The sequence below is a fragment of the Loxodonta africana genome, chromosome 22 (genome assembly GCF_030014295.1).
Source record: "Loxodonta africana isolate mLoxAfr1 chromosome 22, mLoxAfr1.hap2, whole genome shotgun sequence".
NCBI lineage: Eukaryota > Metazoa > Chordata > Mammalia > Proboscidea > Elephantidae > Loxodonta > Loxodonta africana.
In genome coordinates, this window is record NC_087363.1 from 15850498 (window position 1) to 15871885 (window position 21388).

Consider the following 21388-nt stretch of genomic DNA (forward strand, 5'->3'; position numbering starts at 1 on the left):
AGTTTTGTCTCCAGCTGAGCAAGTACTTTGCTTCTATGAACCAGTTTCTTTAAAAAAAAAAATTCTTGGGACAAATAATAATGATACTTGTACTTATATTATTATTTACCATGGGCCAAGCTCCGTGCTACGCATTTTATGTCTTATTAAGAAAGAGGAAGTATGCGTTTTATAAGCAGAGAAACCAAGGCTCAGAAGGGTCACCGAACTATTTAGTGTCCAACTTAGCTTTGAACCTGATCCTCTTTGACTCCAGGGTTTGTACTCTTATCCACTGCATTACCACCCCTCATCCACTTACTCATTTACTGTAATAAGTGAGTGGGTATGTATTTTGAAACCAAGATGTATATACTCTTCATCTCCTGTCAAGTTAGTTCAAGTTCACTTGGGGCCTTTTCACTCCAGTGGGCTGAACGAGAGAGCCTTTCAGGTCATGCCCAGGAAGCAGCACCCTGTCGGGTGTAAACACAGGACCACAGCCTGACACGGTTGCCATGGCAGCCGGGCTGCAGGATCAGAGAGCTTAACGCCCCATTGGACAGTCAGCAACCGTGTGGTAGGGGCTAGTTTACATCCGATGGTTACTGCTGATTTATTTCTTCAAAATGAAAACATTGGGCATGTCCAGGTCTTTTTAAAAGGCAAGGAAGTGGAAACAAAACTAAGAGGGCCTGAGGCCCTTTTTAATTAACTCTGAAAATCTAAATTACAAGCTACAATACCCCATCTAGGGTGTGGGGCTGTGTGTGTGTGTGTGTGTGTGTGTGTATAAGTACTAATTATCATTACTTTTCAATATAAGGTTTGAGAAAAGAATTTCAGCTTTTTTTAAAAAAAAAAAAAACCACAAGTAGAGGTTCTTATAACATGTAAGGAAGGTAGACACTTTCAAGGAACATTAGGCTCAACTGTGAACTCTTAAACATTACTTCCTTTGTATGTTTTTTTTTTGTTTGTTTCAGTCACTGAGAAAATGACTTCAATAAGGGTGTAAAATACACAGCAGAATATTTAAACTTTGATCATAGTTCAGATGCCACCATGCTTTATTTTTAAACGATGTTCCCAAACCATCAATTATAATCTAACCTGGTAATCCAGGACATGTTCACTTATCTATTCATCCAGAGCACAGAGTCTGCTGTATATTAGGCCCAGTGCAGAGTACTGAGGATGAAGAAATGAAAGACACGGTCTTGCGTGGAATCCCTCCACAAAGCAGGTGTCACCATGAATGTAGCTTTCTAGGCCAAGGGAGAGAAGAAAAGCAGCCAGGCCACTGGCCACATTTAATGGTTTCTGGTCGCTATCTGGAGGCTGACAGCCCCTGTGTTAGGATGCTGAGCCTAGGGACCGTCTCACACGGAGGGGTGCAAGTGAGCAGCGAACAGCCCTTTCACTGAGTCTCTGGCACTGTGTTTGCACGATGTGGCTGATGGGATATGTCAGGGGGATTAGCATTTTGCTGGAAGGAAGGCAGTGGAGTTGGAATATTCTGTGGTCTTTAAGCTTAAATTGTCCTTTGCTGGTTATTGTGATGGTAACCATTAAGTATAGCCAAGAATCATTCTTGGCATGTCAGAGCTAATTTAAGAGATTTTTCTAAATGCTCTCTGAATCTGATTTTTCACTAATCATAATTTTGCTTTAACATCTTGGGGCCCTTTGTAATTGGGTGGCTTTGGAATCAGGTAATCTTAAGCTAACCTAGAGGCGCTTGCATGGAGCCAGGCAAAGGGCCAGGCTGCGGAGTCTGACTGCTGGCTTGCTTTTTGTGCCGCTAAGTCTTCTAAATGAGTTTCTTGTGACTACTTTTAATAGAAATCCTCTAAGCATAAGAGGCTCTCTCACCAGATACTTTTGGAAGGTTATAACAATTCTGCAGTGTAAACATGTCCGATAATTCCAGGTCTTTCATTTTTAGCTTAAATTGGCAGAAAATGCAAGTGAATCGTGACAGGGGTCTTAACAATCAAGAAAGCAAGTGCAGCTAAGAAAATGAGTGCAAGCAAGCTGGAACCTAGGAAAGCTGTCAGTTGCCTGCCATTTTGAAGAATTCCTCTGGTCCCTTCCAGCCATGCAGAGAAAGGAATGTTGGCCAGGCCTGGAGACTAGTTAGATGTTTGTTCAGTCCCCAAGGGTGATGGCAGCTTGTGGCTTTAGAGCTCATTTTAACACTCCAACCCTCTTTTGGTTTTCTTTTCCTAGCTGCCTTGTCTCAGCTCCTACGACAGCTACTGCAGCAATCAGGTAGCTGCCAAAGCTCTACTGGACCACAAAAAACAAGACCACAGAGTCCAAGACTTCCTGCAGCGATGTTTAGAATCCCCCTTTAGCCGCAAACTAGACCTCTGGAATTTCCTTGATATTCCAAGAAGCCGCCTGGTGAAATACCCTCTGCTTCTTCGAGAAATCTTGAGGCACACACCAAATGATAACCCAGATCAGCAGCACCTGGAAGAAGCAGTAAGTCTGTCTATTCTGTCTCTCCTCACTTGTTTTTGCCCGCGTAGTGGTTCGTGGACTGGGTAAGTGAGTTAATGGAAGAGCCTGCAGGTGTATGGGACTCAGGAATCTTGGGTTCCAGGCCTGGCTCCGCCATCAACCACATTGGAATTTTGTAAGTCACTTCTCCTGTCTGTGCGTTAGTTTCCTAACCTTTTAAAATGCATTATTTACTTGAAATGCACTGTAAGGTTCTTTTGATTCTAAAATGTCTTTGTTCTGTCTAGGTGACTATAATCCATTTGTTACAGCTGCTTACTAAGAGTTAGCATCTCTGTGGAGATTTTAAAAGGAAGATTTTTATTTAATTGGAAAAGGGGAGTTCCTTGTGCCTTAGGCCCAAAGCCCATTCATGAGGTCAACATGCATTTAAGCCCTAGCTCCCCTTGATCCCAACTGTAGTGGAGTGCCCAGTCAGGCATCCTGCTTACCAGCAGACTGTTTGTCCAGAAATGCTTATTGAGTGGGTGACTTGGGAATTATGGATTCTTCGCTAGCAGCAATTGAAGACCAGGAATAATGGGGTCTGTATCATGAGAATATTGCATACTGTGAGCATTCCACTCAGAGAGCTCGTTTCTAGCTGGGGTGGCCTTTAGGCAGGGCAGAGGAGATGGCGTGCCAGGAGGAGCAAAGGTCTGAGCAAAGATGTAGAGAAATGACAGGGCAGGTCATGCCTGGGGAGTATCATGGAGCCATCTGGGATTGAGGATACTCTGAGGCAGCAGCGGGAGATGAGGCAGAAGACATGGGCCCAGATCGGGTTATAAAACCTAAACGTGTCGATGTCGAGTCAATTCAGACTCATAGTGACCTATAAGAGAGTGCAGCTGCCCTATAGGGTTTCCCCGGCTGTAATCTTTATGGAAGCAGATGACCAGATCTTTCTTCTAGGAGCTGCTGTGTGGATTTGAACCACCAGCCTTTCAGTTAGCAGCCAAGCACTTACCCACCGCACCACCAGGGCTCTTCTGGTCTGGTTATAGGGAATTTTTAAATATCAAATTGGGAAATGTTTCCTTTATTCTGTAATTAATTGAAGATTGGTTGGTTTGTTTCCTAAGTAGGGAATGCCACGTTCAGCGTGGCATTCACTTACAAGCTATGTGACCTTGGGCAAGTTACTCCCTTTGTCTGTAGAACAAGGAGGTGGAGGAGGAAGAGCTTGCTGACAGGGAAGCAGGTTGGGAGGATGCTGCAGTGGTCCAGGTGTGAAGTTGTGGAACTTTGAGCAGGGATGTGGCAGTGGAGATGGAGACTAAGAGACTGATTCAGGGGGAAAATCAACAGGGCTTACTCCCTGATTGGATCTGGTACAATAACAGAAGGAGGAGATATGTAATAATACCAACACCCATAATAGTAATAATAATGGTATTAGCTGCTGACATTTATTGAGTACCTTGCAAATCACCTTTGTGTATTGCCTTACATAGCTTCTATGTCTCATTTAATCCTTGTAGCAACCTGGCATGGATTGAATTGTGTGCCCTCAAAATATCTTTCAACTTGGCTAGGTCAGGATTCCCAGTATCATGTGATTGTCTGCCATTTTGTTATCTGATGTGATTTCCCTGTGTTACAAATCCTATCACTATGATGTAATGAGATGGATTGGTGGCAGTTATATTGATGAGATCTATAAGATTAGATAGTGTCTTAAGCCAGTCTGTTTTGAGATATAAAAGAGAGAAGCAGGCAGAAAGACATGGGGACCTCATACCACCAAGAAAGCAGAGCGCACTCTTTGGACCTAAGGTTCCTGCGCTGAGATGCTCCCAGACCAAGGGAAGACTGGTGACAAGGACCTTCCTGGAGAGCCGACAGAGAGAGAAAGCCTTCTCCTGGAGCTGGCGCCCTGAATTCGGACTTCTAGCTTACTGGACTGTAAGAGAATAAACTTCTCTTTGTTAAAGCTATCCACTTGTGGTATTTCTGTTACAGCAGCACTAGATGACTAAGACCCAACCTGTGAGATAGCTGGTCTTATTAGGACCATTTTCCAGAAGAGACTTGGAGGATTAAGGCCCAGAGCCAGCAAGTGACAGAGTTGACATTCGAACCCTGTCTATTCCATTCTTCCTTTTTCAACTTTAGTTTGATCCTATGTGATCCTATGCCGTGGAGCCAAAGGCCTGGCCCCTTCTTTCAGCTGCTGTTGCCTTTGGAATTGAGGAGAGCTGTCTGGCCCCCAGGCTTTGTGGAGATTCCTCAAAGGTACAGAGCTGGGCCAGGTGTCTCCAAGGAGTGATAGAGAAGAGTGAGGAAAGACCCTCTCTTGATTCATGAGGTGTTCACCGAGTCTGGCAGCCTGAGGCACTCAAACCAGGCCCCCCATCCAGCATAGATGGGGGACACAGGCACCAGGCATGAGGCCCGCCCCCACTTCATCATGTCTGTTTTTGTTTCTGAGAAGAGTGTGATAGAGTTGCCTCCTGTCCATACTTCATCCAGCAAGAGTGCAGTCTGCAGGAATGGGAAAAACAGTACTGTTTTGAAGCATATGAGCCTGTTCTGAGTTTTATTGTAAAGATCTCTTTTTTTAATGTGCAACATGAGAGAATACTACTTTTTTTTTTTTTTTTTAAAGCATTCTGTGAGCTAATGTTTGAATTTCAAAACAGATAAGAACAGGATTGTTTGCAGTGTGGAAGCGCGTACCAGCAACCAGTTTCCCCAGTGCAGGAAACGTGGAGCCATTTTCACAAGTCTCATCGGTACCTGATTTATTCAGGCAGATCTGTGCATGAAGCACAGTGTACTTGCTTTTGAAAATGTCTGCAGAGCAAGCGGTCTCTACACAGTAAACCCACTGCTGTCGAGTTGATTCCGGCTCAGTTCTACTCTGCCCTGTAGGGTTTCCAAGGCTGTAAATCTTTACAGAAGCAGACTGCCACATCTCTCCCCCACTGATGGGGCTGGTGAGTTCGAACCACCAACCTTTTGGTTAGCAGCCAAGCACTTAACCGCTGCACCACCAGAGCCCCTTCTACGGATAGGCACAGCAATTTGTTTTCCCTTCTTTTCAAAATCCTTACAGCATTACCCCAGATGAGCAGAAATATTTAGCCCTGTGCTCTTGGGTGCACTGTGAATGTGTGATAACCATAAAGCCCAAAGAACCCATGTAGCTTAACTTAAATGTTCCCTAAATAAATGTTTCCATCTATGAAAACGGAAAAATCAGAGCGTGCTAAGCACATTGCCTCGACACCAAGGGAGTTGATTACATTCAGTCCTGCGATTGGATCTAAACACAGGTCTTGCTTTTAATGCAGTGCATCAATAACCACACCTTTATTGTAATTTCTTAATAGGGTTTTGGAGACTTAATAGAAATTTCCCCCAGAAGAGAGCTTCTTAAAATAGAACTTTGGATATTTAGATGTTCCAGAGAACTGGTTGGTTGACATTTTAAATTCTGAGGATTGTTTTGGCCAAAAAATGATCCTACAGACCATCTCTTCGCCCCACCTCCCACTGTTCCCCAACTGCTTTAAAAAAAAATCACTGGAATCAATGGAAAGAACAGTCCTGCTTTTGACGCACCAGCAGTTAAGGCTTGGTTCATGGCGGGAGCCAACGAGTAGATGATACTACCCCACAGGGCTAGACAGACAGGGCTTTCAGGTCCCAGTTTGAGGAGGATGATTCCAGATGTGTGGGCTTAATCCAGGTACTGTCAGCAGATATCTCCCACCATCTCCTTTCACTGCTTCTTCCTCTTCAGTTTGAACCCTGGTGAGAAAAGCAACAGTGAGTTTCATTTAAATGCACAACTACCGGGACTGCCCTTGGCAATCTGCTGAATGTAACTTTATTTCTTTCTGCCTGCAATCCTGCAAAATAAATCCCTCCCAAGAACCAGTGCAGAGGGATTAAACCCTGGTGGTGTTCAGGTGGATGTAAATACAAAACAGTATTTTGAATAAAAGCAGGCAGACCTGGAGGTGCTATTCTAAATGTACACATAGAATCTGCAGTGATAACACTGATTCCTTCTGTGTCGTGTCTCTCTGTACTCTTTAATAAACACACCGGAAAGAAGCAGCGTTTGGAAGTAGTCATAGCTGCCTAAGGAACCACTATGACATTGGATTTTATTAATCTCCATGTGATTTGCCAGCTGTCCAGTTCCTGAGTTAAATGAGGAAATGAACACATTTCTATGCCTGTAGTGGATCTTTCTGGTTTCCTGGATACTTGGCAGGAAACTCAGAAAATTAAAGTCCTGGTTAATTTGTGCCGTCCAGGTACACTTAGTAATAGTTAACTGATAAGATTATTAATTAATGCCAAAATCTTTAAAGTCAAGGAAAAAGCATGGATTCTACTACATGTTAAAAGTGTAGGAAGGTCAACAGGTAAGATAGTTGTAAATCAATTGTTCAAAGGCTTCCTCTGTATTATAAATGTCTTGAGGGTAGGGACCCTGTCTCATTTCCTTGAATACCCGGTCTAACACCAAGCAGGTGTTCAACAAGCATTATCCAAAAACCAAACCCATTGCCGCTGAGTCGGTTTTGACTCATAGCGACCCTGTAGGACAGGGTAGAGCTGTCCCATAGAGTTTCCAAGGATGTAATCTTTACAGAAGCAGACTGCAACACCTCTCTCCTGTGGAGCGGCTGGTGGGTTCTACCTGCCGACCTTTAGATAGGCCGCCAAGCACTTAACCACTGTACGGCTCCTCAACAAGCATTAGTTGAATTAGTTTGAAGCCTGAGTCATATCTTTAGCTTGTGAAATTTCCTTTTTTCTTTTGAAAGTACGATAAAAACCAAGAAAGGGGGAATGGAAACAAACAAAGTTAGTATACCAAAACCAAAAAAAAAGAAAAGCCAAACCCATTGCCGTCGAGTCAATTCCAACTCATAGCGACCCCACAGGACAGGGTAGAACTGCCCCATAGAGTTTCCGAGGAGCGGCTGGTAGTTTTGAACTCTCGACCTTTTGGTTAGCAATCGAGCTCTTACCCACAATGCTATCAGGGGTTCCAGTATACCAAAGTATTCTGCTATTTATTCATTGTTTTGTGGCTATAAAACTCAGATTAATTTTATAGGATTTGTGTTTGAAATTAGGTTGACATCAAGGCCAAAAAACTTCTTTTAAGGAGCCTGTTTTTTTGTTTGTTTTTTAATAATGTGTTATTTCTTGTTAGCAAAATGGTGCTATCGCCAAAATTTGGGAAATAGAGAAAAGAATAGATGATTTTTGAAATTCGTAATATCTACAGAAGTGAGCAGGTTATGCATCCGTCCCTAGAGTGCACTCTTGGGCTTCAGCTTGTTGCTGTTAAGACCTTCTTTCAAACTTGTATCAAAGGTCTCTCAAAATTACACTAGGTCAAAAAGTAAATAGATAAAGGAAGCATAAACAAATATTGAACTGTAGTTAATGATATGATGCTGATGTTCTAGAGGTACTAATATCTGCAGCTTGCTTTGAAATGTATCAGAAAGATAAGAATGGGTGAATGGAGAGATGTATGATAAAGCAAATATAGCAAAATGTTGGAGAGTCTAGGTGGTGGGCATATGGATGTTCACTGTACAATGCTTTAACTCTTACAGATGTTTAATTTTTGAATAATAAAATATTGGGGGAAAAGAAACTTGTATGAAAATACAAAAGTTATAACTGGTAAAAGTTTTCACCCAGTTGCTTTGGGCAGAAGGTATCTTTTCACTAGTCCTCACTTAACAACCCTGGAGAGAATTCATGACCACATTAGTTTGTTACAAGATCTGGAAGCTTCTTGCTAAGTAAAGGCCTCTGTTAGAACCTTGCTATTCAGAGACTGGTTTGTTTTACTGTTATTTATTGCAGTTCAGGGCCCTGGTGGCACAGTGGTTAAGAGCTTGGCTGCTAACAAAAAGGTTGGTAGTTCAGATCCACCAGCTGCTTCTTAGAAACCCTGTGGGGCAGTTCTACTCTGTCCTATAAGGTCACTATGAGTCAGAATCTACTTAACGGCAACAAGTTTGGTGTGGTTATACAAATATATATGTGTGTGTGTGTGTGTGTGTGTATCTAAATAGAGATACAACATATTGAAAGCATTTTATTATTCCCCCTTCTCCCAGAGTCGCAACTTAGATGACAGGATCCCAGAATTTAGATCCCGGTATGCCTTGGTGATCTTCGAGGCCAAGCACCTGAGACTTGTTGGCGTGGATGGTTTGCTTACCTCCCCCGTACTTTCCTCTTTGTTTCCACAGATAAACATCATTCAGGGAATCGTGGCAGAAATCAACACCAAGACTGGGGAATCTGAATGCCGCTATTACAAAGAACGGCTGCTTTACTTGGAGGACGGCCAGAAAGACTCTCTGATCGACAGCTCAAGAGTGCTGTGTTGTCACGGCGAACTGAAGAACAACCGAGGCGTGGTACGTGGTTGGTCTCCTTCAGCGGTCACATCCTGTGCCGCATGCGATGCTCTGCTGCTGAACCTCCCCTTACTCTGACTCCCCAATCCATGTGGGTGTTGTTAGGTGCCATGGAGTCGGTTCCGACTCACAGCGACCCTGTGTACAACAGAACAAAACACTGCTCAGTCCTGTGCCATCCTCACAATCATTATTATGCTTGAGCCCATTGTTGCAGCCACTATGTCAGTCCATCTCATTGAAGGTCTTCCTCTTTTTTTGCTGACCCTCTGCTTTACCAAGCATGATGTCCTTCACCAGAAACTGGTCCCTCCTGGTAACGTGTTCAAAGTATGTGAGACAAATTCTCATCATCTTTGCTTCTAATGAGCATTTTGGCTGTACTTCTTTCAAGACAGAACCCTATCCATGGTTAGTTTTCAGACAAAAATTATTTTTCCAGTGTCTTTTACGTCATAAGAATAAATTTTTCCCCCCATGGGCCAGTACACATTCAGAAAGAATTTTGGAAATCAACATAGGGTTGCCAACTTTTTATTTTGTTTGATCTCGACCTTGAAAAACAAATAAGTAACAGTTAACATCTCCTCGCACTTTGATTTCAGAAAATAAAGGGTGATTTTAGCAAGATGTTGAAGGGATTTGACCTCAGAAAAACAGATAACTCTTAAATTGAATGCATTTAGCTTTATGAAAACCCTTTTCTTTCTCGTGGATCAGCACCCACCCACAGACTGACATTTCAAGACCTGTTTGTCTGTCTGTTTGTTTGAAGTAATAGCCTGCCTTCACCGGCTGCCTCTCTAGCTCTGACCTGTAGGTGTCCCGTTTCCTGGCTTTTATTCCTGAGATATCGAAGCTCTTACTCCTCTGCTGTCGTGGAAACCTGTGCAGCCCTTTCCTGGAGCATTTCCTTCCTACAGTGGGTTACAGTTCTCCATCTGTCTGTCAATAGCTTCCACTAGAACATGCTCTTTTCGGGTAGCAACCATGTCTTGTCAATCCCCAGCACCTACTATGGGGACCTGGTACATATTGCCAGTTACCATCCAGTCAGTTTCAACTCACGGTAACCCCATGTGTGACAGAGTAGAACTGTGCTCCACAGGGTTTTCAAAGGCCGATTTTTTTGGAAGTAGATTGCCAGGCCTTTTTTCTGAGGTGCCTCTGGGTGGACTCAAACCTCCAACCTTTCGATTAGCAGCCAAGTGCGTTAGCAATTTGTACCACCCACGGAGTGGCACATATTAAGCGCTCAGAAATGTTAATTGAGTGAGTGAATGCTTATGTAAAAGAAGGTTGGATTTGAATTAAAGAGAGTTCAAAATTTGTTCAGTATACCAGATTATTTTTATGTGTAGCCAGTAGAAAATAATGTTTAATTCAATGCATAAATGAATGAAGTAGAAATTAATGTTTAATTAAAATACGTATTTTTTTAATTTCTGTGTTGAGGAAGAGGATTTCGACTTCAATTGTATTTTATCTTCAACATCTAGCCAACCTGTAGAATGAAAGCCAAAACTAGATTGACAGGTTTTTGATAAACCTTTCATGATTCAGGGGACAGCCTTTTGACCTGGACTGTGAGGAACTTTTATGGGCAGGCTTGGCAGTGTTTCTTGAAATCACTGTGTACATGTCATGTCATAGCACCCGCTCTCAGGGCTGCTGTGGATCCAACCAGCTGATGGTGCAGCAAGTAAGGAGACCTATCCTACTGATTTAAGACATGTGTCTGTTTGACCAGGGGGTTACTGGTTGCTAGATAGCTGTGTCTGCTTCTTGTTGGTTTTCAGAAAGTGCTTGTGGACTTCTAACATCTGATCCTCTGGCTCCTTGAACATTCTTTCTAGGAAGCCCTGGGGAAAATAGCTGGGAAGATGCATGGCTCCTTGGAATGTGGGCCTGTTCTATTTCTATAAGTCAGTCAAGGACTGAAGACTGTCTGATTAGACATGTCAAGGGCTTTGGAAACAAACTTCAGCTCATATTGCAGGCAGGTTGATCTTTGAGAACACAGATAGTAGTTGGGGTAGGGGAGGTTTGTTTTAGGTAATTTTTTTTGTTATTGGTGGTGGTGTTTTTCTTCCAGTATACCTGTGGAGGAAACCCTGGTGGCATAGTGGTTAAGTGCTACGGCTGCTAACCAAAAGGTTGGCAGTTAGAATTTACCGGGTGCTCCTTGGAAACTCTATGGGGCAGTTCTACTCTGTCCTATAGGGTCACTGTGAGTTGGAAGCAACTCGACGGCAATGGATTTTTTTTTTTTTTTTAAATACCTGTGGAAGTCATTGGGAACAAAGTCCTGTGTCAGAAAAAAAGCATAGTAGTCTGAAGGCTAGAAGGAGCTGAGGCTATAAGAGGAATTCTCAGTGAACATTTACTTTTTAAAAGGTTCACCAGACAATCCGAGTTCAAACTGCCTCCCTTGGCTCGAAGATGGATTGAAACAGAAACTGTGACAAAATCCTTGGTTTTTTTAGTCTAATACCTAGCTCCTTTCCTCCCCTACTCCCAAAAAGAGAAGTCTTAACATACATTTTCCTCCCCTCCCTTCCCCAAAAAATCCTTTAACTTGGTTATTTTGTGCTTTACTCTGTTTTTCAGTCTTCTTCAGTGCACACTTTACCCCTTTGATAAACACAAACCCTCACTTTTCACCACACATAGGCAATCATCCGCATTTGTGTATATCCACCGGGCAGCGTTTGGCTGAGCTTTCTTTTCCAGTTTTCGATGTGTGTGTCAGAATGGTGTTGTAGGAGGACCCACAAATGGCTTTTCCCCAAAACATAAAATTATGTGATAATGTTGAATGGGCTTCTTCTGCCCCAAATCAAAATTAGAATGCGAATTTCCACCCCCACCCAGCCCTAAGCTGATATTCGCAATGTGAAGACAATGCTCCAGCCCTAAGCTGATATTCCCAATGTGAAGGCAATGCTCTTTTCCCACCGGGAAACCAGACCTCATCTGCAGCCTTGTGGATCTTCTCGCTTCAGTTCTGAAGAATCTCCAAACCGTGAGAGGAGCTGGATGGAGCCACATTACCCCCGCTCCAGCCAGCAGACGTGCTTTCATGATGTGGTTTGAGACAAGCCTCTCAAAAAGTGAATCATTTTTGAGATTTCCTTTTGCCCATAACACACACATCAGTCATCAGCCTTTCAAGCATGACCTCTTCAGAGACCCCAGGTTCCAGTGAACTCAACTGAGAAGGAAAACTTTGGTCCTCTTTCTCTGTGGCTGCAGCTGCATGTTCTGGTTCCCTCAAGAATGGGCAGTGTTGAGAGCTGAAGCTCCTGGACAAGCTGATCATAAGCTCTGTGGCGGAAGGAATACATGTTTCTGGGGTTTGGGAAGTAGATTAACACTAGGCTTCTTGATATACCAGACTCATCATTTATAAAAAAAAAAAAAAAAATTTTTTTTTTTTTAAATAGATTATTGTTAGTTTGATCTGTTAGAATTATATTGGGTAATATAACCACGGAGAGGAGTCTCCCTAGGTGATGTAAATAGTTAACAAGCTTGGCTGCTAACTGAAAGTTGGAGGTTTGAGTCCACCCAGAAGTGCCTCAGAAGAAAGGCCTGGCAATCTACTGCCAAAAAATCAGCCATTGAAAATCCTATGGAGCCAAGTTCTACTCTGACACACATGGTGTCACCATGAGTCAGGATCAACTCAGTGGTGACTGGTAGTACTGGTTGATACAACCACCAAAGCCAGGGCGTGCTGACTTTTTTCCTTCATTACCCCCTTTATTCCATCCCGCTTCTCATTCTTTTCTTCAGGGAGCTGGAAGCTGTGTATGTCTGCACAGGCTGTGTATATTGCAGTCCGACTAGCACTGCTGGAGTTGGAGCCCTGGCTTCAGGTGCCCGGTACAGAAAGACTCTCTGCAGTGGGTCCTAGGGAAGCATGCTGATAGGAAAGGCAATGGCTGCATCTGGAAATGCCTCTAACCTGCCTGAGCTCCATTCTCCTGGTTATAGATTTGAGCCTAGAAGCTCATTTTTCCCATGAAAATCTGGTACCTGGGGACCTCTTACCCACAAAGGTCCACAAATCAGTAGCTTACTAGATTATTGCTAACAGAAATCCTGTGAATTCTTTTCTTCTAGAAACTGCATGTTTTCCTGTTCCAAGAAGTGGTTGTGATCACTCGAGCCATCACCCACAACGAGCAGCTCTGCTATCAATTGTACCGGCAGCCAATCCCAGTAAAGGACCTCCTGCTGGAAGACCTGCAGGACGGAGAAGTCAGGCTTGGCGGCTCCCTGCGCGGGGCCTTCAGCAACAACGAGAGAAGTATGCATGACAGCCCATGCTGACCTTTTCAGTGAATTTGGTTGTGGTGGTTAGTCATCATTTCAGAGGGAATGGCTGGGCAGTGGAAAGACAAGAGCGAAGGCCTTGGAGCCAAATGAATTCCATTGCTGTTTCATCACTTACTGGTGGTGTAACCTTGTTGAACCTCTGTAGGCCTCAGTTTCCCATCTGCAGAGCGGGGATCCACGTGTTCCTACTTCATAAGGCTGTTATGAGGATTAAGTGAGACACCGTAAGTGAACGTGTCCGCTCGTAACCTGAACATTGGCTCCTTGTCTCTGCCACCTCCTGTTGGAGAAAAGCACGCTTAATACCAGACAATCCCTTGTGGATGTCAGTTTCACAACAGTGGGTTTTGTAGTTGTGCTGACAGACTAGTCTTACAGAGACATAGAAACGGTCAACTGGGCTGAGGGTTCCTCTGTAATGTTACCTGAATGGGCTTCTCTAACTCGAGACTTTATTAAGAGGAGCTCAGGTATCAGTATCTATTAGTCTCTTCCATGTGTCTCACAGACAGTGCCTAGGCAATTGATTTCTTTGCCCCTGTGAAACTTACATTGTAAAGGAAGAGAGAAACCAATAAATATTCCAGGTGCTCTTAAGAAAAATAAATCCTGGTATGGGGGCCAAGAGAGAGAATAGTAGGAGGCCTGTTTTAGACAAGGTGGTCAGGGAGGACTTTGAGAAAGTAACATCTGAGCCTCCTGGGTTAACATAGGCATCATATTTTCTAAGTGATTCACACGTACTGTCTCTCACCTATTCATCAATCCTTCCACCCTACCGGTAATAATGATGATAGTAGTAGTTTATATTTACTGAACACCGCGAGATGCCAGGCATTGTGTGAGCACTTAGCTGTATTATTACATTTGTTCCTGTAACAACCTTATAAGTCGAGTTCTCTTGGTTTTCCCCATTTACAAATAAGGAAACTGAGGCACAGAGAGGTTAAGGTAGTTGCCCGAGTTGCCATCTGACATGGTGGTTCCGAGCCTGTTGGTTATGGGGTTAAAGCAAGAGAACTGGGTCAGAGTGCTTCTGTGATCCAAACGTTGCATGCAGGACCCATTAAATGGCAGTTGGTGGTGGTGTTATTAGACTAAATACAGATATCTTGCATATTGTGCACTACCGTTTTTCAGATGTATATAGCTCCTCTTGAGTTAATTAGAAGGTAATTCCATTTAAAAATGAAACAGTGTATCATAGCTCTATGTCTTTACGTATTTTCTGTCTCAGCGGGTAGTAAATGTACAGGTTCTGTCATGTGTACAGGTACTGTCATGTGTACAGGTACTATCGAGTTTTTTCTTAAACTTGAAAAAACTGTAGCTTGGGCGCCTGTTAAAATTACAGATTGTCAGACTCATCTTATATCTGTTTAATCAGAATCTCTAAGGATGGGTGGGGCCCAGGATCTATATTTTTAACAAGCTCCCCAGGGGCTTTAGTGTGGATAACCAGTACTCTGGGATCTCCTGAAATGCAAGACTTAGTTATTCTAAGCTGATACCCACCTACTAGCTTCTGAGAACAACTGAGGCCTACCATTCTGTCAACTCCAATTAATTGGTGGTAGCTGCAGGGTGGAGCTGAGCCACGTGCTGGATCAGTGGGGAAACATTTCATAATCATTTCGTTATGTCTGCAAGCGGGATTGCCATGAGTCGCAATCAACTCCATGGCAACTGGGAGCCATGAGCAGTGGGGGTTAGCATTACTGTATGTGTTAACTTTGGCCGGGGGAAGTACCTGTTTATTGACCTTTTTCCCATGTATTTTTCATTTCTAGTTAAAAACTTTTTCAGAGTAAGTTTCAAAAATGGATCCCAAAGTCAGACCCACTCGCTACAAGCCAACGACACCTTCAACAAACAGCAGTGGCTTAACTGTATTCGTCAAGCCAAAGAAACAGTTCTGTGCGCCTCAGGGCAGGCTGGAGTGCTTGACTCCGAGGGACCGTTCCTAAATCCTGCCACCGGGAGCAGGGAGCCACAGGGAGAAACAAGACTTGAGCAGATGGACCAATCAGACAGTGAGTCAGACTGTAGTATGGACACGAGTGAGGTCAGCCTCGACTGTGAGCGCATGGAACAAACAGACTCTTCCTGTGGGAACAGCAGGCACGTTGAAAGCAACGTCTGACAGGAGCATGTGTACTTCGTGGAAGTCGCCCTGTGTCTTACCTGTACAGTATTTGCATTCCACACATGGAACGGTTGGGAGAAGCACTTTTTAATATTTTGTGACCGTGTTGACCCAGTCTCTGATACCTGTACCTTTGGCCCTAGTACTGTAACTGCCAGTCTGTCTGTGTAAGCTGGAACTGTGGCAACTCCTACCCTGTGTTGTGTTTCACAAGTGTCTGGGTGGATGGAGAGGTACTTGAACAAGTTACTTTCAGTTGTCCTGCTGGATTTTAAAAAACAGTTAAAGAATCTCTAAACTACTGTTTTCTGTAGAGTCCTTCCGTGCCCCCCCAGTGCTCGCCCAGCTCTTTGACATGGTAGCTGACGGCGTGGAAGTTAGAGGCCTTGCAAGCAGGGTATGAGGAAGTCACTCGTGTCTCATGATGGCATTTGAGGGAGAACCAGGGAAGTTCAATGCCTCAGAATGAGATTGGTTCAATGGCACTCAACCAGAAAGCGTCATTGAACAACATCCCTGGGGATTTCGGAGGCTTCATTTTGCAAGGAAAGAAGTTCTGTGTTGACTTGCTGTTGATTCCATCCAGTGCAAGCTTGATGCAGTAATCTGTTAGGGCATGAAATAGAGTCTGACTTTAAAAGGGCGATTACAGAAGCAGCTGCCAGCTCTGAATCTTTGACAGAAATGCGCATTGCACCAAGAGGCCTCTGTAGTAGTCAGTGGCTTGCCTGGAGAACCACTTCTAGCCTAAAATATCAAAATAGAAACTCACAGGGCCTAGAAATAACCTTCCAGGATCACAAGAAGGCCCTGTCTTCATTCGTGTTGTTTCGTCTCTCTTGGCCCACTCACCCTTTAAAGCGTGAATGAAAAGGTGAGGAAAAAAGACAGTGACTGTGTCAGTGACTCTGTTTACAGAAACTTGGGAGAAGAAGAACTTGGAATGGGAAGTGCTTCATCATGGCCTTATGTAGGAAGCATTAAAGGAGAAAAAGTAAGGTCCTGTGCTCTTCTGAGAAAGGCCAGAGCCTTGGGTTTTCCTGCTGTGGTTCTGGGTCATCAATTTGCCTTCTCTGACTCTGTGCTGTGGTCAGAATCATAATTACATTCTCCAGAGGCCAATTCAATTAGCACTCTAATTTAATTTGATGCAGTGGTTAAAGCACTCGGTTGCTAACTGAAAGGTGATTCGAACCCACCAGCTGCTACTCAGCAGGAGAAAGGTATGGCAGTCTGCTTCCATAAAGATTACAGCCTTGGAAACCCTATGGGGCAGTTCTCCTCTGTCCTCCAGGATCACTAGGAGTTGGAATTGACTTGACAGCAATGAGTTTGCTTTTTATGATTAATTAGGATCAGTTAGCCAAACTAGAAACTTCTTAGTCCAGCCTTGACTTGCAGTACTGGGTGGGTTGCAGATCTGGGGGAAATAAAAGTTAACTAAATACACGCAGAAAAGCTCCCTGTGAGTGTAAATATTAACAATGACCTGTGCAGAACTATACCTGAACCAGCACTAGTAGTAATGATTCTAAATTATTTACAAAAAGGTTTTTCTTTTCGATCTTCTGTGTCTTTCAAGTTTACAGGAGAAAAAAAAAGCAGTCAATACAATGTTGTCATTTTATTATGTACATGTCATGTGCACTCAAGCTGTGTGACAGGATTATCAATATACAACCAAGATAGATTGCTGTATTATTTTGGGGAGGAAAAAAAAAAATTGTGGTCAATTTGGCCTTGTAAAACATATTTCTGTATTTATAGATTTTAAACATGGTGAATTTTTTTTCTATTACAAGTTTATTTAAAACTGCTTCGTTTCTCAAGTTGTTATTGATTTAGTGGGTGAGCAACCTTGCTGCAGATAAAAGCTGAGAAAAGTCATTTGATGGCAGAGAAAAGAATGAACCATTCTTTGAAAGAGCCATTGGCCCCTTTGGCCAGTGTGTTGAGAGAAGAGGTCTGTCAAGTATTGCCTGTGGGAAGAAAGTAACTGAATGTTTTGATGAAATGAATGTTTTTGTATAACGGCCTTAAACCTTTCTGGAAGCATTTCAAATAAATTACATTAAAATGCCATGTGTTTCTGTACAGTGTTGGCCCTAAGAACATAAAATTTCAGCTGCCATCCTGGCAGGCTTCTTTCTGAAATGTTTGATTGTGGTCCCCAAATACAAACTTTAAAATAGGGTGTGGGTGAAAATAAATGATTTGGTCTATGACAACTTTCACCGGACTCATATTTCTAGCATCTGATTTTCTCAAGCATTCTTCATTCACTTATTTGCTTATTCATTTTAGCAACTACTTCTTGAATCCACGCTGTGTAAAAGTCAAGTGACAAGTCATGATAGTTACAGTCAACAAGTACTGAATTTTACTGATTAGCAGAGGGGCCTGTTGACGAACTTGAAGCTAAATTATAGAAGGGAAATTTCACCTTGAAATTCTTACTGGAACTTCAGTCTACCTTTTCTTTCATTAAAATGACTAGTTTTCGTCCCCCAAAGATTAGTTCTTAGATGAAAAGGCTGAGATGTTTTAAGCTATTGGTAGCCAATTCTCAATAGCAAATTAGCCCAATAAGGCCGCTAGTTAGTCTTATTTTTATGGTAAGACCTCACCATTTTTTTTTTTTTTTAACATACTGTGAATTCCCAGATCGGTCAAGGTATTCACGTAAGTAAATATAAGTCCAAATTTTTTTCCCAAATGCAAATTCACTTCTCCTGGCTCTTTTCCTCTTCCTCTCCCACCCCCTTGCTTTTCCTCCTCCTTGCCTATCTTCGGTGGCACTTTGGATAGTCCCCCTACTTTTCACACCCATGATTGTATTAACTGTTGATACTAGAAGATGTTATCTTCAGTAGTTTATTAGATAATGTTTGTACTGACATTTTGTGGGTGAGTATAAATGACTGAGAGCTAAATGGTTTTCTTTAGTCTATTTTCAAGATGTTATTTTACACACAACTAAGTGTAATCCTCGCAGGCTAGATGAAAAGTCATAAGCAATGAAAAGAGCCAGAACTAGCAATTTTGTGCAAAATTAGAGTGTGGTTTCAGCTTCTGGGTTGTGGTCACCACCACCGTTGGCTCTAGTTTCCATTCCCAGCACAGACCTCAGCAGCTAAGAATGCAAAGCTCTTTATAACTACAGTCCTATTTCAACAAAGACTGTGGTTACATTTACATCCTGTCAATGTCTACCTTCTACTAATCTTGAAGGCCTGAGGACTGTCTGGAAGAATTGATAAAGAGCATGTCTGACCACATTGTTTCACCCAGGCCGGTCCTCCCCACCTGGCTTCCCTTGACAGTGTAGAAATAGCCGCTGAATACCCTCATTTAATGCAGTTGATTCATTTAGTTCACCTGGTCTTTATCTCTTGTAAGATAAAAGGGAGAAACCCTGGTGGCTGTAGTGGTTACAGAGCAATGGCTGCTAATCAAAAGGTTGGCGGTTCAAATCCACCAGGCGCTCCTTGAAAACCCTGTGGGACAGCTCTGCTCTGTCTTATAGGGTTGCTATGAGTTGGAATCGATTCGATGGCAATGGGTTTGGTTTTTTTGGAAGATAAAGGTGTGACTAAATCAAGAGTGTGACTGAGTCAAACCCTTTTCTAAGGCTGAAGATATGCCCTGCACTGATCCTGCCTTATTAACATATAGAGGTTAGGATTTACGGCACATCACAAAATGGAGAATAATTACATCAGATCACAAAATAGAGGACAACCACACAATATCGGGAATCGTGGCCAAGCCAAGTTGACACATATTTTGGGGGGACACAGTTCAGTCCATAACGTTCCACCCTTTGAGTCCCCAAAATTCATATCCTTGCCACATGTAAAACACATTCACTCCATCATATCATCCCAAAAGTCTTAAATAGATTCCAAGTCCAAGATCTCATCTTCTGAATCATCTAAATCAAATATGAGTGAGACTTTAGGTGTATTCCGTCCTGGGGGAAAATTCCTCTATATCTGTAAACCTGTGAAATCTAGACTAAAAGTGTTAACCTGTTTCCAAAGTACAATGGTGGAACAGACACAAGGTAGACGTTTCCATTACAAATGGGAGAAATTGGAGGGAAAGAAGGAAGAACAGACACCAAGCAAGTCCAAACCCAGCAGAACAAATTACACTAGCTTTCAAGGCTTGAAGATAATCCTGTCTTCTCTGAGACCATGTGGGCAATGGCCCTGCCCTCCAGACTCTTAGTGTTAACCACATCCTCTGGATTCTGAGTGGAGGCCCCTTGGCCCTGGAATTCAGCTCCACCTGGGAAGGTAACTGCGCTCCCTCAGCTTTAAAAAAAACCAGTAGCCCCATTCTCCTATTCTGAGTGGTAACTTCAGCCCCAGCAGTCCCCACTCTTCTGTGCCTTGGGCATGGCAGCCCCGCCCCCTAGCACACCTTAACAACAGCCCCGTACTCCAGAACTGAGCTGACAAAGATCCGACTCTTTGAAACCCAGGAGGCTATGGCCTCAGCCTTTGAGATCCAGGAGACAGTGAACCCACCTTTGAAACAAAGAGAAGGCCCTGCTTCCTATGCTCTTTCCAAAAGTTCTGCTGATCTCCAAGCTGCTGCAGGGATGGTCCTTTTCTTGGAGGATGACAGATCTAGCCCCTTTGGCCTGTTTACTGCCTACAGAATTCCAAGAGGCAGGCAACATTCTTTCCTTTTGTTCTGTGTCCCCTTCAGCCTAAGCTGACGGGTTTTCTGCCATGGTAGTTGATTAGATCCATCAATCACAGGCTTAATCTCTTTAACAAAAGATTGTGTAGCCACACCCTTGGTGAACATTCTAGGATGTGTCCTTAGTTTGTACAACAGAATTTTCCAAATCTTTAAGTTTTATTTTCATTTTGCACAGTTCATTTTTAAAATCTCTTTCCTCTCACATTTTACTATAAGCAAGGAGAAACCATACGGTCCCTTTAAGATCTTGCTCAGAAATCTCCTCAGCCAGATATCCAAGTTCATCACTTAAAAGTGTTACCTTCTGCCAAACGTGAACATAATTCAGACAAATTCTTTTCTACTGCATAAAAAGCATCATCCCCCTTCATTGTCCAATCACGTGTTCACCATTTTCTTTTAAACCCTCACCTGTAACAACCGCATTTCTAGCAACATTCCATTGCTGGCGCCAAATGTATTCTCTAAGATGATAGACTGGAGCACTCCTCACTTCCCTCTGAGCCTTCACCAGAATTGCCTTTGACGTCAGGCAATCTAGGCTTTTGCTATTACCCAAACCTGTTGGTGTTGAGTAAATTCTGACTCATAGTGACCCTGTAAGACAGAATAGAACTGCCCCATATGGTTTCCAAGGAGTGGCTAGTGGATTTGAACTACCAACCTTTTGGTTAGCTGCCAAACGCTTGACCACTGAGTCACCAGGGCCCCTTTTTACTATTAGTTACCTTAAATCTCTTCCATCCTCCACCTATTATGTAATTCCAAAACTGCCTCCACATTTTAGGTATCTATTAGAGCAGCACCCCACTCTCCTGATACCAAATCCTGTCTTAGTTATCTAGAGCTGCTATAAGAGAAATACCACAGGTGGATGGCTCTAACAAACAGAAATGTATCCTCTTGATTTAGAAGACTAGAAGTCTGAATTTAGGGTGCCAGCTCTAGGGGAAGGCTTTCTCTCTCTGTCACCTGTAGGGGGAAGGTCCTTGTCTCCTTTCAACATCTCTGGGCCCAGTGTTCCTTGGAGATCTCCATGTGTCTTGGCATCAGTCTTCCCCAGGGTCTAGGAAGTTCTCAGTACAGGGACTCTGGGTCCAAAGGATACACTCCACTCTCAGCTCTTCTTTCTTGGTGGTAGTGAGGTCCCTGCCCTCTCTGCTCAGTTTTCTCTCCTTTTGTCTCTTGTAAGATAAAAGGTGTGACTCAAGCAAGGGTGTGACTTAAGTAAAGGTATGACCTGAGTCATTCACTCTTCTAAGGCAGAGAGTCAAGATAC

The 21388-nt window shown here is 43.2% G+C and overlaps 1 protein-coding gene across 15 annotated transcripts in view; it reads left to right on the forward strand.

Moving 5' to 3' along the window:
• ARHGEF3 (Rho guanine nucleotide exchange factor 3) overlaps window positions 1-17625 on the forward strand; it is a 353777-nt gene extending 336152 nt beyond the window's left edge. For all 15 annotated transcript variants that reach the window (XM_064274347.1, XM_064274349.1, XM_023547600.2 and 12 more), the window contains 4 exons: window positions 2212-2469; window positions 8733-8903; window positions 13032-13218; window positions 15038-17625. In XM_064274347.1, the coding sequence (XP_064130417.1) occupies window positions 2212-2469; window positions 8733-8903; window positions 13032-13218; window positions 15038-15390 (969 nt within the window). In that variant the 3' untranslated portion in view covers window positions 15391-17625. The remainder of the gene's footprint in view (window positions 1-2211; window positions 2470-8732; window positions 8904-13031; window positions 13219-15037) is intronic.
• The last annotated feature ends 3763 nt before the right edge of the window (window positions 17626-21388 follow it).